General features: G+C 38.1%; 2 protein-coding genes across 15 annotated transcripts in view; one reads left to right on the plus strand and one right to left on the minus strand.

Annotated features, from left to right (window-relative positions):
- LOC113634630 overlaps positions 1 to 19,389 on the plus strand; it is a 121,769-nt gene that overhangs the window by 85,817 nt on the left and 16,563 nt on the right. For 5 of the 10 annotated variants that reach the window (XR_007140107.1, XR_007140113.1, XR_007140111.1 and 2 more), the window contains 5 exons: positions 831 to 3,925; positions 4,041 to 4,391; positions 4,820 to 4,918; positions 5,401 to 5,492; positions 6,215 to 6,781. Coding sequence is in view for 4 of the 10 variants with exons in the window: in XM_047811056.1 (XP_047667012.1) it covers positions 3,901 to 3,925 (25 nt within the window). In the remaining 6 variants the exon portion in view is untranslated. Of the gene's footprint in view, positions 1 to 830; positions 3,926 to 4,040; positions 4,392 to 4,819; positions 4,919 to 5,400; positions 5,493 to 6,214; positions 6,782 to 19,389 lie in introns of those variants that run through there. The other 5 variants (XM_047811056.1, XM_047811045.1, XM_047811040.1 and 2 more) reach the window with 2 other exon arrangements.
- Positions 7,602 to 15,492, minus strand: LOC113657140 (renin receptor-like). 5 transcript variants are annotated; one of them, XM_047810967.1, is made up of 6 exons: positions 15,344 to 15,492; positions 13,344 to 13,459; positions 11,130 to 11,183; positions 10,894 to 11,028; positions 10,028 to 10,127; positions 7,602 to 8,494 (listed from the first exon to the last, which is right to left on the minus strand). In XM_047810967.1, coding segments are annotated over exons 2-6 (486 nt in total). In that variant the 5' UTR covers positions 13,346 to 13,459; positions 15,344 to 15,492; the 3' UTR covers positions 7,602 to 8,299. The 5 variants fall into 5 exon arrangements, with proteins under 5 accessions (XP_047666923.1, XP_047666927.1, XP_047666925.1 ...); XM_047810971.1 differs by having other exon boundaries at positions 13,340 to 13,459; XM_047810969.1 differs by lacking the exons at positions 13,344 to 13,459; positions 15,344 to 15,492 and adding an exon at positions 12,907 to 13,323 and having other exon boundaries at positions 7,602 to 8,484.

The following is a 19,389-nucleotide window of genomic DNA, read 5'->3' on the forward strand; positions in this document are numbered from 1 at the left end:
TTTCCCAAATTTAGGCACCTGTCTAATTTTGTTTTGATGCATATTGCGCATTTTCTGTTAATCCAATAAACCTCATTTCACTACTGAAATATTATTGTGTCCTTCAGTTATTTGATAGATCAAAATGAAATTGCTGATCCAAACACCCAAATATTTATAAATGAAAATCATGGAAATTGTCTGGGATTCCTAAACTTTTGCATACGACTGTATTTATTTATTTATTTATTTAGCCAGCATATGTGTCTGAATTGTCTTACAGATACAGAATATCCCATACTGAAAATCACTGATTGGACAAATGATTACACATTTTCTACAATTTAAAAAAACTTAATTTAGCTAGTTCGGATTTCACTTAGTGAGAAGGCACATCGTCTCCACGCCGCTTTAATTTGTTTAAACAGAAATGTCTCCATCTTGTAAAAAAGTACTAATGAACACACAAAACATGCTAATCTAATTTAAAGACGTATACTATACCATTTACCTGGTCGTCAGTTACAGAATAAATAAATGACCTGTTCAGTTAAAGCTAAAGTCACTGCTACTTTAACTGCTTTAAATAAGACTCTCTTACTTCCTTGTTTGATTTGTCGTCTCTTGTCCTTGTCTCAGTGCCACATTCCCTCCAGTCTATAGTAGTGTATGCTGTGTGTCATGTGTGTACAAATCTCCTGTTAATCCTTCTTCATGTTCAGGATCACTGTTTTACAAACGTTTTTCCCACCAGGTTTAATAACCTAGTCTCTCACACTGCACTGTCAATCTACAAGTATGTTAATAAAATCTTTACTCACTTCTGCTTTTCTCTTTCTCTTTTCATACAGAAGCAGAAAAAAAATCACTACAAAAAATGGTGATGTCACAATGAGCGCAAGCAGCATGTTCCTGCTGGGGTTCAGTCTGCTGTACAGTTTGGACTTTTGAAGACAACATGAAGCTCAAGATGTATGTAAACGCTGTGTGAGGAGGTTATTAGGCAAGCCTTCATACTAACCTTTTGTGTTTTCCAGCTTTCACATAACCAACAATGTGGACTGATAGGATGTTAGTGAGTGTTGTTCCTTGCAATATGACCTCTATACTTTTGATCTTTAAGTTCAGACAGTCACCCCTGTCCACTAGAAGTTGATGTTACAGACTGTTGGGGTTTTTTGGCCGATTGGTTCGGTGTCTTGTTGCCCAGTACATCAGTGGTTTCTTTCTTGTTCCTTTTTTTTTTTAAATTGTTTTATTGTTCATGTCCAATGTTTTTGCAGTGTCTTTTGTTAATTTTTCCACTTTTATTATCTTCAAAATGACCGGAGATTCTCCTGTCTTCATGTTATTTATTTACTTTGCAATGAGAGGAGCAAACATGTTGGATTTTGTTTACACATGTCCCCCCCTGCATACTCTCATCATTCTTCACAAGCATCCCTCAGCACCCGAATGAAAAGCTGGGTTTGAACAACTCTTCCGGGTCGGGAACACTACCACTATGAGCACTGGAGCCCCTCAAGGCTGTGTGCCCAGTCCACTGCTGTTCACTGTTTTAAGCTTAAAGAAACAAAGCCATAAATGGTTTATTGTAACCACCGTCCCTTTGAAACATAACATCTTAAACATTTTAACTTGTCATATCCCTTCCCCTACGGCTGAGAAATGTTAGGGTTCAGTACATTCACAACCCTCAGTACTCTGATCACATCCATATCTCCTGAGAAAATGTTATTAATGCATGCCTCGTTTCCCTTCTTTTATCTGCTTCACCTTAACTGTCATCAGAAAACCAGATTGCCCATACTGAATTTCTTTATTTAATAAACTAGATTCAATTATAACCAACAATATCAAAAACATATAATGAATCCTTTATTTTAAATTAAAATAGCAATTTAAAGCACGTTCTGTCTGTTCAAATGTGGATTATTAAAAATTAAAATGTCATCACAGTTTGGAAAAGTTTTTTGCTGTGTATGTGATGTGGATGGCTATTAGAAAATCTGTTCATCTTCCTTGTGTAAAAAGGTACAGGGTGCTCATGCAGCATGAAGATCTGGTTAAAAGTACTATTTTGGGTGTAAAAACATGCAATGTCCAGTTTTTTAAAGAAAAGCAAACAAGTTGAATGCTTCAGCATATAACACCATAATCCATATTGTATGTGAACAATAAATACAAAATGCTGATCTCCATTAAGTCCTCATTCTCAATTCCATACTTTACCTCTTAGTCTGAGATGGAGGCAGACGAGTAAAAACTTAATCAGTACAGCTTTCTCACTAAAATGTGCTTGTTCTTAAGTATTGCTTTTATACAACAGTTTTATAAATGAGAAATTAATAATATTGAGCAGCTGACAATTCTGACACCTTGTGGTCAAATGTAATTTTTGCTCTGAGAACAGAAATAGATCTCCAGGAAGTCACACTCACTGACATTCCTGTCACCTAGGTCTTTCAGATCTCTGCTGAAACTGGTTTCTCTTCTAACATTTTATCTTCAGCTGACAGAAGTCTGACTAATGTATTGTCTTCCATGTCCTCTGATGATGTTGCTGACTGTGGAAGTAACTGTTGTAGTTTCTGTTTCTGGAAACCAGGACTGACTTTAAGTGTATACATTTAAAAAAATGACCAGTAGTAAAGCATAATAAACTCGGAGACACAACCCTGATCAGAGGCAAGTAGCAGGTCATTTACCAATTTAACCAGTGCTGCCTGTGTGCTCTGATGAGGCCTAAATCATGACCGATGCAGTTCATGAATGCTATTGCTGCGTAGGTCTGAACAACCGCTGTGTTAAAATTTTTTCTAGGATTTTTGCAATAAAGGAAGTTTTTTTTTATGTTGGCCTGTAGTTAGATATTTGTAAAAAGACCACCTCAGGGTTTGATTTTCACTCACAGTGGTTGTAAAGGGTGTTTACCCTTCCTGACAGCTTTCTTATCAACAAGGTGTTTCCACACACACACAGCTGTTGTTCGCTCATTGTTTTTGGTTTTTCACCACATTCTGTGTAAATTCTAGATATGTCTGACAATCCATATGCCCATTTGGCACTAACAGCCATGCCACAATCCAAGTCACAGAGATCAGACTTCCTCTGATGTTTGATGTGAACATTACCTGTAGCTCAGATTTAATGCCCAGCTCCTCTGTTTGTCTGTGAATCTCCGTTACTAGGAGTAAAATATTTCCGTCAAATTAAGGCTTCAGTCTCAGTGTATAGACCGCAGACCTGCCACCATTAAACTAAAGTGAAAAAACTACAGTTATTTTTACCACAATAGGTTGTCTGAAATGTCTCTTGTAACACCACAATTTGTCATATCATTCATGTGATAAACAACAAATCTACTCTGTTTATATTTATGATGAATGTTCATGAAACACAACTTAGTGTTTGAGAAAAAACTTCTGGGCTAAAACTCTTCTCTTTCTGTATCAGTGACTCTTTTTCCCCCTTGTGTATTCACAAAGTATTTACCCCTGTGGGGTATTATATACGTTAGCTTCGTAAGCTTCGGGCCCTACATTTGTAAGCTTCTCCTTACAGAAAAGTTATTAGCCTTAGGCTTTGTGAAGCGTTTACTATACTAGTCCCTGTGAATGAGCTGTTACTGTAGGAATGATTTATATTACAGTGAGGACTTTTGTCTTGCTGTTAGAGAACATTACTGTACACCTTCTTGTCTGGGAATCTAACTGTGATGTCATACATGAGTTAATCTGACATTAATGTGACTGATGTGAGAGTGAAGTGGGGATGAGGGAGGAAAAGAGTAGCTGTGGTTATAACTACATTGTAGACTTCCGCACACTTCTGCATCTGAACTTGAACTGAAGTGTTTCCTGACTTAATCACACTTATTGCAGTGTGTCTCGAGCGTCTGGACAACGTTCGACTGTCAGCATGAGGATCTTAGTGCTTCAGTTTTGTGAGTAGATTCACAAGGTTCTGATTAAATTGTGTAACTTTTCACTGCATAACTTTGTCTTACTGATTTTCTGTAAATTATTCGAACATCTTGTGTGTTTGTGTTTCCTGATCAGATCTACTTGTGTTCTGTGGAGCTGCTGAATGTTTCACAGAGAAGTCTGTAGTTTTGGGACAAAATGTGACACTAGAGTGTGAAGTGTCTGTAAATAACGTGTACTGGTTCCTGATGAAGGCATCAGAACCTCCAGTGTTTATATTACGCTCTTTCGCCAGAAATTCACTGACAGCAGATTACAATAACACAACCTTCATCAAGAGATTCTCACTGCAGATTAACAGCAGTTTATTTATACACAATATCAGTACTAATGAATTAGGAGTCTATTATTGTATTTATACTCATACTGATTCACCTCCAAACATCAGCCATGGAATCAGACTTTACATCCAGGGTCACTCAGCTGGTGAGTTTATTTAAAGTAAAATTCTCTGAATATTCTCTAATAACTATGTTGAACAGGATTTGGTTTGAAGTGACTGTTATTTTATTTTAATTCCAATGTATAAATGGTCCATTTGTGTACACATTTATTTTGAGACTCCAAGAACTTGAATTTCTTCTTTCACCATGTAGATCTAAAATGCTAGTATATATTTGTAGATCAATTTTTATTTACAATTACACTGTAAATAACGCTGTATTTTCTAAGTTATATTTATTATTACTGCACACTTGATTGAGCTGTTTCCTTCCATCTAAACATTTACTTCTAAAGTGGTAGATGTGTGTGTAAAAAGCCTAAACCTTCAACCATGTCTGATATAAAACATGGATATGTTGTGGATAATAAAGTTAGTCATTTGTTTAATTACCAAACTCTGTCCTTTTCAGAGAATCAGACAGCCTGCATATCTACAGAAACCAGAGACCAGACGAGTCTCATAATCTCAGTAATAATGAACTGTGCTCTGGTCATTATAGGTGTCACAGGTGGGTTTTATTTACAGTGTATTCTGGTAACATACTATTCCATTTTAGTGGAATAGTGATGTTTTAATTACATGTTTGTGAGATATTTACTTAGCTATATTTATTGTGCAGAATAAACCTCATGTACTCAGTAACTGTAGCTAATATTTGATCTCAGTATAATTTTAAACAGTTAAACACACCCTGGAGTCTAAAGTACCCCAAGATTTATTTACTACAGTTTTTACTCGAGCTAAACTAAAATAATAATAATAATATAATAATAATAATAATCATCATAATAATCATAATAATAATAATAATACTTTTTTTATTCAGGGAAAAATACTAGAAATATTAATCACATTAGCATTTCAGATCTAATATAAATTACTGTTAAATCAGTATTATGTTTTCTATCGTTTATTATTGTCATTAAAACACAGGCCTCGTTAACGAGGTGCCGATTATCTCTGGGTACATTCTGTATTTTTCTGTGTTAGTTTTTACAGTTCAGCACTGCAGAAGATCTCCAGAAACTCAGACACAACTTTCTGGTTCATCACAGCAGCAACAACACAATGGCAACCTCGTGGTAGGATTATTGCTTTTTAAATACTTTAGATTAACTTTATTTATACAATATTTCCAGTGTAAAACTGTGAGCTCATCCTCACATCATTAGCTCTTAAATTAAATTAAAGATCCCTGAGTGTGTCTCCATTTCCCATCAGTGGTGTTTATTCAGAGATAAATGTAGTATTTGAGTCAGTGTGAATGTGAGGCATGATGTCGGTTGGCGTCGGAAAGTCCCACATGCCAAAGTTGTATCGTGCCACAGACATGTTCGTGGGTGTGAGTGTGTGTTAAAGTTAAAACATGTTAAACGCCACAGATAAACACCACAGCTCTTCAACACCACAGATCTTCAATAACCCTGAGGAATTTTTACTCAAAAAACAAATATATCTTTATACTGTATACTTATAGACAAAACACCCACTAAAGTGTAAGTGTGCTTTAAAATAGAATTATTTTCAATAAACAGGCTAAACAAACTCCTCTGTTCTGCACTTTGACCCTCTAGCTCTCTCTAGCCAAATGAAACATTTTACACGGTGCCATAAACACCACATATGCTTATTGTGTTTATAAGATATTTTGGATAAAATTGTTTGCTGAATGATCAATATGGATGTAGTATTGTTGCGCAGTTGTGTACCACTGCACTGCAGTTGTGTAGAGTAGCATGACTGTACCAGTGTGTACACCATACCTCACTTTTATGGGGGTTTTTTTTTCTTTTACACTGTGCAGTACTCTGAGGTGCAGTTCACTATGATGACCAGACCCACCAGGACGTCTGACTAGGACTGCACGTACGCTCTTGTAAAACCCCGAAAACGTGACCCGTCGTAAGACCCATTTCTGCAGCTACTGATTATATTATAGTCGTCGTTATCGTCTCTCTGGTTAAGCGGTTTCCCATAATGCCCTGACAGTGTTCAGAGGTACAGAGGTATTTAACTTACATCTGTAGTGCAGGAAGAGAGACATTCTGATCATTTCTGACCTCTGTGCACTCGAGCTACCAAGTGGGTGGAAACTTCTCCATTCCAGCTAACCACCATGAGCCCTGTGCATCTATTTACAACCTGCAGAGTCAGTGTTATAGATTTAACAAGTAAACGTAGTGGAACTCATTTAAACATATGCTTTTGTTTGTTTGTTTTTTGCGTTAACTGGTGAAGATGTGAGCTGAAAAATCCGCGACAAAAAATCCTGAGGCTTTTTTTTTTCTCCACGTGAGATTAGAAATGACAAGTTATGCCCTTCAGTTCAATGCTACATTTAACTTTAAGTGCAATAAACTGTTATAAAATACCTTTAGCTCAGCTCAGCTGTTTGTGTTGTGAGTTTTTACAAACATCACCCTCTTATCATTATTGATCAAAACACACATGCTTTAAAAAATTGACTAAAAAAGTTCTTCAAAACTCAATTCCCACTTTTACTCAAAAAAAAAAAACCTTTCCTTTGGTGTCTGATGGAGCTATATACAGATACTCAGACATTCAGTGACTGAAGAGTGTAACGTTATATGAGCGGCCATCTTGGAGGTCAGACAGGTTTCGTTCCAAGCAACCGAAGAGGCGGAGTCTGTTACTTGGTTACATATGAGGCGTTTCATAACACGCAGAAAGCTACATGATATAGATAACGTATTAGCATTTCAAACTAGGTTTTATAAACTGTCAGGGGAAAAAAAGAAATAAAAAGAGATTTAAATTGGGAAACAATACCTAACGGATGTACCTGAATAAATACGAGAGCTTTCATCGTCCCTGAGTCATCAGGAGTCTGTGATAAAGATGTTATTGCTGTCATGAAAGAAATCACACAGTTTTTCTTGTCTGTGGTTTTGCACCTCATGCACTAGGTGAGAACCGAGTGACACAAAGATACACAGGAAACAGCAGCAAGAGCTTTTTGTCCATGTGTGATTTGTGGGTAAAACACATCGAGTCTCATATAAAGTTATTTTTAGACTCCGACATTATGAGGCAGAACGCAATGGTCTAATGCACCAGTGTCAAGCTGTTCAACCACAAACATGTCTAGTGTGAAAGTGTGTGTGTGTGATAGAGAGAGAGCGAGAGAATTCTCAATATGAAAAAGTTTTTGCATTAACACACGGAGCATGTGACTGTGACTGAAGACTTTATTACGTAATAAGCGAACTGCTCAGAGACGACGTCCTCTTTCACATTTCTCAGTTAAACACTTTTCAGCTAACGTTCAATGGTACGATGGACGGCAGAAAACGAGTTTCAGGTGAACACACAAAAGGATAGAAGAGACTATGTAGAATGTTAAATTACTCCTCACTCACAACTCAGTGTGTCTCAGATAACAGACATTATAATATCAACTTAAATCCTATCAACAGTCTGGTGTTTTTACCGTAACACCTCTGTGAGATTTACAGCATGCACTTGTACGTCGCTCCACCCTTACACATCAGTACCAGATATTAGGATCCAGTGCATCAGGAATAAAAATAAAACAAAAAACAACACAACAATAAATACAGATGATTCAACATGAAGCTCAATCAGGATCATGACACACAGCACCACACGTGATCACAACACTCAAACACACAGGTTCCTGTTCGTTCACCCACAGTTTATATACATGTATATTCGTTTAGATTTTCCGACAAAACAACAAGCATCAATAAATATTCATCATCCTTGCAACATATTCACAAAGCAACATTTCTGAGCTATATACAAACTCAGAATGTATGGAATTGAGAGATCTGCACACACACACACGCACGCACGCGCACACACATGCACGCAGCAGACAACAGCAACAATGCTTCGGAATGCACGGTTAATCCATGCGGATCTTCTGATTGGTCATCCTGTAGATGATGCTGTCGTAGCCGGGGTCCATGTTCCATAGGTTGTAGTAGATGACGATGACGGTGAGAGCCAACAGGATCATGAGCCACAGCACGATGTTAAACACTACGGCGTATTCGAAGTTGTACTTGTAGGCCAGATTGTAGGGGCTTCCTATGAGCAGCTGTAAACAAAATTAGTATTAAAGCCCAAAAGTGAACAACACAGGTTCTTGTGTCCCTGCACTGAGCACACGTTGGTTAGTGTGTGCATGCATCTGCATGGTGTCAATAAGTCTCTCGCTCAACACGTCTCAGCACGCAAGTTTCTGCAACTTAACATAAAACGGAAACGAGGTCAACTTTAATGTGGGGAAAGTTTAGAGAAACAAAAAGGAACTTCAGCACACTTGTTTGTGCCTGATGTGAACCACACCCTGTGGGTTAGAAATCCTTGACCATGTGTTTCTTTTTACAGCTAACCATCTACTTAACTGTCTTAACACGGTTTGAGACCCCAATACGTGACCGTTTACTTGACTTGTTTAATTTCAACACCAGATTAAATCTACTGAGGCGTCTGATCTCAGAACGGCTTACAAATTGTATTTTGTTCTGCCTGAAGACCTCCAGAGAAACTCCTGCTGGAGCTAGAACAGGAAAGTGAGACGTACTTGGCCAGGATATGGGTAGTCGTGGTGTCAGGTTTGTCATTGAGGTGTACAGTTTGGTGTAGCAGCGATAGAAATGTGTATTTGGGGTACGCGTCCCACTTAGACTAAACCACAAATGGTTCCGGAATGGTTACAAAAGTCTGTCCATAGTGGTGAGCAGCAGTCTTATGAACTTTCAGACTAAAAGCTAAAAGTCTGGCGAGTCACAATCACTAGACTGTTTGTGTCATCACGCGACAATCTGAGTGAGTTTGAGTTTAAACTCTTTGTATCTGGTGCATTAAACCACAAACTCCCGGTTCATATAAGCAAGCTAAGAGATTACAGGTCTAAGAAGCAAAGATTTACAAACACTTACACATATGACTTACACAGGAATAAAAATTATTGTAGACATCACACAGATTTCAGTATTGTTCAACAGAACTGTGTAGAACTGCAGTTTAGATTTAAACTGGAACAAGACCTGTATTTAGGACCAGTGTTTTTAGACTATTAGACTTATTTTAGATTGTGTGTGTGTGCGTGTCTGTGTGTGCGCGCGCGAGTGTGTGTGTGCATGTATGCGTGTCTGTGTGTGTGCGCACGTGTGTGTGCGCGTGTGTATGTGTGTCTGCACGTTTCTGCCTGGTCTCGACAGAGAAGAGCAAAAATAAACTTGCGATACAAATGAGTCACAGTGGTTATTGTTCATAACAGAAAAGATGACCGAGGTGTCTTGTGGTTTTAATTTGGACTTTTCAAATCTAAAGCGAGATTAATTCTATAATTAAAGTTTTGATAACAATTTAAATGTCAGTTTGTTTGTTTTTTTATAAAACCAGGTTTGTTATTTTTAACCCTAGTTAATATAAAACCATCATTTCTACTCCTACTAGTCCTCTGCTTTAGAAGACAGCAGCAACATAGACTGAATCTAGTGTTTATATTTAATCATAGTCCACTGACCATTACACTTCATGTAAAGTCCCACCCACAAACAGAGCTTAAAACAAACTTACTGACTTCAAAATTGTTTTCTGTGGTGCACAATATAAAACTCACCATCTGCTTTGCCTCCAGGATGGAGCGCGTCTTCCTGCTCAGCGGCGTCTCGAACGTCTTCACCGTCACCACCTCCACCACTGCATTCCTGCCGAATGGCCTGAAATAAAAATCCCCGATTTTTTAACAAAAAAATCAATTTACGATTTAAATAGATTTTTCCTGTATATTTATTTAAATACACCTGAGAGATTCCAAGGGACCGTCTGCAAAGTGCAAAACCCGAAAAGCGGTCTGTAACTTCACTGTAATACACTGTACTGTCACCGAATTCAGCTCACACACCACTGATGTCCTGATAGTTATACTACAACACTTATTTGGGGGAAATTACTTTTTGTATAATTTTTATGATTTTTCATATAAAAAAGGTTTTTTTTTCACTTTTCGGGTTTTGCACTTTGCAGACGGTCCCTTTCGGCCTTTCTTGGGAACGAGTTCTTCCCTGCTCGCTGCCATGTTGTTTGTGTATCTCTATGGCAAACGCACGGGGGGAGGGCTGCGCCCATTTGAAACTATGGGAGCCCAGAGGGGAGCGTCAGCGGATGTTAAAGAAAAAAACGATTTTCATTCAAACAAATCAATATAAACTACATATTCGAGTTAATCGATAAAATCGATTTATCGCCCAGCCCTAGGTTTAAGGAAGTGTGACATGACTGGTCACTATTAATGTTAAATATCTACTAGTTATAATTAAATGTGGAGAGGACCGATTAAATCCGTTTCCTTGCGTGTGTGTGAGAGAGAGAAGGGTGTTTGTGGCTTAGTGACGGTGTGCACGTGCAGGTTGTGGAAGAGTTTCCTCTCATTCACCCACATGCAGAAGAATCTGAAAGCTGAACATATTTTCTGTGGTTTGTCACCTTCTGCAGTGCGGCAACCAGAATCTCACGAGCGTCCTTGAACTGAGGGGAATCTGTGCCGTAGCGCCGGGAGAGTTCCTCCATATCGGCAAGCTCCAGGGAGAAGAGATCAGGAGCCTGGTCCTTAGCCAAGTGCTTGTGTGTCAACAGAGGGGGGGGATGAGAGAGAGAGAGAGATAAATATCTGATTTCCTCACTACAGTAGTTAGTTATTCAGGTCTCTGTTGTTAACTTACCAGAGCAGAAATATCATGCAACACTTGAATCTCAGACAGGAAGAGCAGATCAGCCTGGAAACATCCACATGATACTTATATAAATAACTCCGTGTAAATGGAATAACAGATATGGATAATCCAGTCAGATGTTTAAACACTACTCTGAGTTTAAATGTCCGTATTGAGGGACAGAAACTTCAGCCTGTTACCTCGTTGTTACGGCTCAGTGAGTTGAGCGGGAGTGAAGGCAGGACAGATCCGTCCTGTGACAGACGAGTGCGGATCTGCTGCAGAGTGACACCTCATCATTTCAAACCTCCTTTCAAGTTCCTTAACTGTAATGTCTACAGTTTCGTCAATGAGGTGGTTTAGTTCTTCACTGAAACCTGGGAGATCACAGCCTTTTAGTGGTATGTTGTGAAAGGAAATGCCCGTGTAGTCAGATGAGGCCGCTTTCTTCTGCCTTCTGGTCTGTTTTTCTCTTTGAGCTTTGTCCTGCTCCACCACATTATCATGCTGAGAAACTGAATTTAAGTTTGTGTAAATGAGAAATTCCTCCAACCTTTCATTTCTCACTGGTTTGTCCTTCATTCCCTTGATTGCACAAACACAGGAATCAATAGTTGCTATAGCCTGAGAAAGAACAACGGAGTTCTTCTGAAGTATAAGATTTCTCCAAACAGGTCATGGAGAAAGTGACAAAACACCACAAAAGGCAACTTTTCCATTTGTTGTGAGATGTGCTTTGCTCTTCCTCTTATTTCAGTGTTTTTGGATGAGGCAGCAAGGTGTTGCATGTGGAGGTACACAGCTGTATGTTGACCCTGGCCTGTAGTGACACCAGATGCAAAAAAAAATAGAAAGGGCCCGGTAAATGAAGGTGTTCGTATGGCACAGCCTAACTCCGTACCGATGGCTTTCAACTCGCGCTTGCTTTTGGGGCTAAAATGGTATGTTTTCCATACTAGCTGTAGCAAGTCATAGATTTTTTCAATCATTGGAACAGACTTCTAAACATCCAGCATGGCTAATTCCAGTCTATGTGGCATACAATGTACTCTCCTATTTCTTCTCTTAAAAGAGCACCTACACCACCTGAGACACCCATGTTAACGGCAGCCCCATCTGCTCCAAAGGCTGTAATTTTCTTCTTCCACCAATCATAATGAGTTTGTTTAGCATCACTAAACAAGCATTTTATTTTTAACTAATACTCCACGTGCAGGGTAGTGTTCAAGCTCAGTTAAACCAATAAACCGGTTCACTGCTACACCTGCAGAAATGTGCCTGCAGTATGCAATCACATTGTCTTTCCCAGAAACGTCTGTGCCACAGTCAGTGATAATGAAGATGTAATTAGCTGTATGGGCGTCTTGTCAGTGCATGTTCTTTTAGCTCATCTGCAATGCATCCTACAAACTCAGCGCACGCTGTGTCGTCATACATTTTGCTCACATCAAATCCTTTTTTCTTCAAAGGTAACACCTGAGAGGTAAATTTTGTAACTGGTAGCTCCTCACATGGTAGCGATCATATAGGCTGCGTTAAACTTAATTTTTAAATCCTTCCATTCTTTTTCATCACAGAGTTCGCATGCGTGAGAAACTGCACGTGCTAACGCTGTAGTCTGTGGAGATAACATGATCACAAGCATTTTTATGCTTGTGACTATCACCGTGTTTTCTCACGGTCTCTTTTTTGAAATGGTTAGTTCCTGTAATGAAATCCGTTTTCCCTGCTATTTCTATTTCTGGAACAAAAGTCACAAGACATTTTCCGTGTTTCGCAATCATACCTCAGCCATGAAAACTCTTGAATCCGAGAAGCTTTGAAATGTCTTTCGGCACGATGCTCATTGACTGACACGGAAAGATGATCTCCTGAGTCTCTGTCGTTCTCTCTCGCGGGCATGGTGGCACAGCCGGAGCCTGCTTTTTTACAAGCAGGTGTGTCATCAGCGTTGGTGCTCGATGAAGATTGTTTAAAAAACTCATATTTTTTTTGTTTTGACAGTTTTTCTGGTGCACAAAGGTGATTCTCGGTTTGGTCATTCATATATTGGCGCTCTAACTCAGTGAAATGTTCAAGCGCAGCATCTCATTTTATTATGTCAACACAACAAATTATGTGAAAGGCTACTGTTCACAGAAAACGCACATAACGTGAAAATAGGCAAAAATTTAGGCAAATGCGCCTACTTTAGGCGCAGTCTGGAGCCCTGCACTTACTTACATCTTGAGCTTTATGTTGTCTTCAAAAGTCCAGACTGTACAGCAGACTGAACCCCAGCAGGAACATGCTGCTTGCTCTTATTGTGACATTTCTTGGAGTGATTTTTTTTTCTGCTTCTGTATGTGTAAGTGAAAGAGAAAAGCAGAAGTGAGTAAAGATAAGATATAGCTTTATTCGTTAATAAGGTGTTAATAACATACTTGTATATTGACCCTGCAGTGTGGGAGACTGGGTTATTAAACCTGGTGGGAAAAACATTTGTAGCGAAATCTGACACAGAAGCAGACGCATTTTTGGTTTGCTGCAGACGGGAAGTTAAAATTTTGATGTCATTCAGGGTTGTCAAGTGTCACGCATTGAGAGTGACATTTTGGTCTTTTATCACACTCTCCCGCCACACATCGTATTCGTCACGCAGACTATTTTGACTATTTATCATATATTTAATATGCCGCAGCACCCAAAATGCATCAGTCCGCACAGCTGTCTCTATGGAACAGGGCAGTTCTTAGTCTGCGTCTCAGTTCTTAGTCGAGCCTGGCACTTATCAGCCAATCAAAAAAGAGGCTACACAATAGCCAATCAGAAAATAGCACTATCTGGAAAAGATTTAACGCAGCAACCAATGAAAAAAATTGGGGTTGCGGCGGGGTTGGAGGTGTCACGCTTGCAAAACTTGAGAGCCCTGGTCATGAATACGAAGAGGACTCAATTAGACATTGAACATTTTATTTGAAAGTGACCTTCAACCCAGCGTCTTTTTTGTTAAGGTTAGTTCAAACTGTTTAAAATATTTTTGTTTGCCTGCAGAAACAAAATTTCATTTACTCGGTAGCAGTTCATTGATTTCATAACTGCAACACACTACATCTTTTTCTATACTTTCCATAAAGGTAAAAAATGATATATGCCGTTATCTTCATTTTAGATGTCAAATGGGTTTTGTGGCTCCCTGTGTTTGTTTTTTTTCTGTGGGAAACGGGTCCAAATGGCTCTTTGAGTGTTTAAGGTTGCCGACCCCTGACCTAGACGATCTTACATATAGTATATTATACATCTTTGTGCATTTTTATACTTCAAATTCTGCAATTTTAGGTGACAAGAGTTGAAAATACACTGCTCGTGTTTGGTGTATGTATATTCCACAGCATACATTAGTAGAACAGTTAAATTAATGTTTATACATATGTGCAGTTATATTGCAAGAATAAAGAATTCTTGGTGCAAATGATTTTGAACTTTTAATGGGATTGTTAAACCAAATACACTGTTCTCTTCACTTTTTGAGATGGAAGACATTTCTAGTTGTCCATTTCTTGCGAGCCTTAGCAGTGTTCCGTCTTACTAAAAGAAATGCTGGATAGCTAAAATAAAATATAGCTGGATACTTGCTCTTTCTACTTGAGGAAACTGAACAGAGAAGCTTTATTGCACTACTCTACTGTTTGAGCAACAACAATGCTTTAATGTTCCAGATCATTAAAAAATAGGAAGTTTGACATAATACTACTACTATACACATACATACAAGTTGTTCTAAGCATTTCAATTAAATTTCTATAATTCCTATTATTTTGTCTATTTATTTTTTCAATTTTGAATTTAATGATATGTTTCGCAAATATATTTTTTTACGACCACAATAAAAATTATGGCATGAAATTGACAATAAAGCCTCTGCCTCGCGCACGTATCCATAGCTACGTGCCTGACGAGATGACTATTTATTTATTCGGTTTTTGTGTAAGTCTGTAAAACACCACGGACTGAACCCCAGGACATCAGTTTCATTAATTTTAAGTTTAACAGACGGAACGCGTCAATTTGCTGATAGAAAATGCCAATTTAAGGAGATAATTTTGATAAATAAACGGCAACACCTTTTAGCTAGCATAAAGCTAGCACTTAGCCTAGCTTCACTTGCGGTCCCGAAAAAGGCCTTATAATTGTTTGTTAACTAAATGAGCGCCCTAAATTGGTCACCTGTATTCTGTACATACCTCCAGTTCATAATGTAGAACATTATTAAAAGGGTTCTTTAGGAAACAGGAACAAAATCAACTAGGCTAATATTTCTGATTCTGATTTTAATACAGACTACGTCAATGCGGAAGACTGGTTGCGTTTAACGCGCATGCGCAGAGCCGCACACGCAAGTGGACGCATAAAGGGAAAGTTCGCTAACAATTTTAATTGTTAACGAAATATGTTTATTTTCGCTCGTGGATTTCTATTGATAGTTTCTAATTACTTAAACGAAGGTGGAGAACGACAGACCTAAAGACATGACCTCATATGTCGTACAATCGAACCCATGTTAACCTGGTGAGGGCGCTACTGCTCAGGGTTCACTGCCCTCCTGCCATTCTGACTCCTGCCCCCTGCTTTCCTACCCCACTGCCCCCTGCACAAAAACATTCTTCCGTCAACAGCTACTTTGGCTCAAACTGAATATAAAAAGTATATATAACTATGGAAGCTCCGCCCACTTGACTTCTGCTGTTGAGACGAGAGCAAACGTCATCCCACACAACCACCGAATTCTTGATCCTGATTGGTCAGGAGGTGTTGATTAATTCTCCGTATTCACCAGCATGGTTTACTTCTGGAAAAAGATGACAACCAGGTCAAAATGTGTGTGTTACAGACTCTGGCAGCTAATAATGTATACAGAAAAAGAAAACGGGTTGTCTAAAGGGAATAAAGCAAAATTGTTGATGTAGTGAAGTATTCTGTAAGGTGACAGATAATTAACGTTTATGGAAGGAGTCTCCAGTGCCAGTGCATTGTGTTTCCTGACAGAAAGTCTAAAGATGGTGGAATTTTTGCTTGCTCTCTCTCTCTCTCTCTGTTTGTCTGTCTGGTGGAGAGGGTGATGTATTTAGATTTCTATCTAGTAAAACATAAAAACATTACTTTTTCTGCACATATCACAACATAAATGTACCAGTAACCACTTAGAATGTGTAATGTATCATTCATTAATAGATTATTACTCACATCAGTCATTAGAAACTGTTATATAAGTGGTATAAGAGTAATAAAACATTCCAGACCATGCTGCTGACAAGTCAGAACAGACAGATATTTAACATTAAATGTTGTAAATGTAAACGGCTGTACAGCATGTCGAAAGACACGTCCGGACACATCAGGAACGTGAAAACTGATGCTCTGTGTAAATACTGGTGCTCACAGATGGATAAGTAGATTTTGATAGTAACTACAACATGTGATCCTGATCAAACAAGTGAAAATGGAAGACATCGACTCAGGACTTCTGTCTTTCCCCTAATGGGTTTGTTTCACTTCCGCTAATCTCATATTCATTATTTAATTTCAAATCAGTCTGTCAGAGTCCCAATATTTATACACAAGTAACATGAGTGCAACTTTTAATAACAGGAAAGAAACTTTAAGACACTTAAGGTGCTGGGATCTTGATCTGAAGGTCGGGGTTCGAGTCCACAAGCTGCTGAGGCATCGACGTTGGGTCCTTGAGCAAGGTCCTTAACCTCGCCTGCTCAGGGGCACCATCCCTATGGCTTGAACCTGCGCTCTGACCCCATAACCTGGGATATGCAAAAACTTTTGGGGGAAGTCGTGGCCTAATGGTTAGAGAATCTGACTCGTAACCCTAAGGTTGTGGGTTCGAGTTTTGGGCCGGCCACGACTGAGGTTCCCTTGAGCAAGGCACCAAATGTAAATGGCTGCCCACTGCTCCGGGTATGTGTTCACTGCTGTGTGTGTGCACTTTGGGTGGGTTAAATGCAGAGAACGAATTCTGAGTATGGGTCACCGTACTTAGCCGTATGTCACATCACTCACTCACTGTTACAGAACAGACTGTTCAAGTGTTATGTGCAGTTTTGTACTACTAAAGGTCTTGTGTTCTGTTTACACTGATGAATGATGTTTTATTGTGTTGCTGTTTGTCATTTAACATTTTTTTAGCCAAATGTATAAATAAAAATCTAAACCTAGAGTGTCTCCTTTACTGTTTACACACTTTATGTAATACTGAGAAGAGACAGTTTTGAGTTGAATTTTACAGGTGAACACCAGTTAAGTTCTAAAGGCTTCGCAGGATCATTAAAGCAAACAGGATCCACCTGAACTCAGTTTAGTCACTTTAGCCAATAAAAGGATTAAAATCTCTCCTTTTATTAAATTTTATTAAAAAGGAAGTATCTTACTAAATATGTTTACTGTTTTTTGTTTACAAGGACATTTTGGTGGTTGTCAGAAAACAGGAAATACAAAGCATACATGAATTTGCATACAATCGCAGGTCAAATGTAAGTACTTTTAGCACTTTTCCCCTGTTGACACCATGATTTTATTCCATCCCTGAATTCACAAACCTCTGCATTTGTCCTATTTTTGTAAATGAGTAAAATCACTCTAGATTCAGCTGAAACTTTGCTGACATGAATTCCAGCTAAATGTTAATTCAGTGAGGAATCATTCAGACTTGCCTTCACAGAAAGTTCGCGATGATTACTTCAGAATGTCCCACAGCTTAAACACCGTATTTAAAGTTTACCTTTTGTGCAGTTATGAAATGGATAAGAGGATCATCTAATTAAAAGAAAATGTGCTTATGAATGTAACTTTATTTCTCTTTAAGTCACACAAACATTTCCTCCTTGCTTTACTTTGCCTGGATGGTTGATCAATACTTACTACGATTGTTAGAAATAACAAATTGTTTATAAAATATAAATTAAACAGAAGTTAAAGAGGATGTTTTACATGACATTCCTACATCCATATCAGTTTTGCTTCTCATTGACCTTCTCAAAACCTGTATAATGGTTTCTGTGGTGTGCAGAGAGAATTTCCAATGAATAAAAATGTGCTGAATCGCCGACTCCTGCCTCTTAAACATATAAATCCTGGTTTTATTTTACTTTATTTTATTTCTAGTTCCAACACAATGACTTGTTGATTAACATATTTCCAGCTCACACCAGTCTGTCCTCTCTCGTCGACAGTGTCTGTGCCAGTGTCTGAAAAACTCAAACCAGCCACAAATCTCATCTGCCTAAAAATCAGTATTTTGTCTTTAAAAAACATTTTACTTTCTTACCTTAATTCATCATTTGAATGGATTTCTCCTGTTTCTCCTATTTAGTGTTGAGTGCAGGATTTTTTACATCTATAAGCCCATTTCTGTCTTACATGCACTTTCCTGTCCAATGCAGAACTAGTGGGACATATATCACGTGTTCTGCGTCACACCTCACCTTATTCACTGCTCTGTCCACATCCAGACAAAGTACAAAATAAACACGTGCAATGTAGAAGACATGATCTACATATTAAATATGATATAATAAACGGAATATAAAGGTAAACAAACAAAGCTGTGGAAAGTGAAATGAGTTCTCTTGAGGAAACTAAAAGAAAAAACCTTTATAAAAAACAAACAAAAAAAATTATATACACTTATATGTAAAACATATATATATATATATATATATATATATATGGATTCTGCATTCTGATTGGTCCAAAAACTAAAAATTCTTAATAATATGTTAATAAACCTAAATCCTTCGACTTTACGCGTTCTTAGTTAAATTGCGATAAAAAAAAAGTTAATCAAAGTGCGGCATTTAATGGAAACAGCGAAAAATCAACACTCATAAATTAACGAATAAATTAAACAATATTTCTGGGGAAAAAAATTAAAATGACATAAATCATGTTTATTAAACTATTAATCACACAAACATTTGCATTTGCGCCCCCTTCTGTTAAAATAAAAATGTAAAACAATTCAAATTTCATATTTATTGTTGTTAGAGCTGCTGTTATGGAAAATAATCAACACCTTTTGACCAATCAGAATCCAAAATCCAGAGACGCACACACACATATATATATACACACACACACACACACACACGGCCTATGTGTGTATATATATGTGTGTGTGTGTGTGTGTGTGTGTGTGTGTGTGTGTGTGTGTGTGTGTGTGTTTGACTTTGGTTTCACACACACACACACATATATATATATATATACACACACACACACA

This window comes from Tachysurus fulvidraco, chromosome 1, assembly GCF_022655615.1.
Source record: "Tachysurus fulvidraco isolate hzauxx_2018 chromosome 1, HZAU_PFXX_2.0, whole genome shotgun sequence".
Classification (NCBI taxonomy): Eukaryota; Metazoa; Chordata; class Actinopteri; order Siluriformes; family Bagridae; genus Tachysurus; species Tachysurus fulvidraco.

Coding starts and splice junctions, on each gene's coding strand:
- LOC113657140 (XM_047810959.1), bottom strand. CDS start 13,166: ATGAATGACCAAACCGAGAATCACCTTTGTGCACCAGAAAAACTGTCA. Junction 10,128..10,893: donor TGGTTGCCGCACTGCAGAAG/GTGACAAACCAC, acceptor TTTTTATTTCAG/GCCATTCGGCAGGAATGCAG. Junction 8,495..10,027: donor TCCTGGAGGCAAAGCAGATG/GTGAGTTTTATA, acceptor TTTTGTTTACAG/CTGCTCATAGGAAGCCCCTA.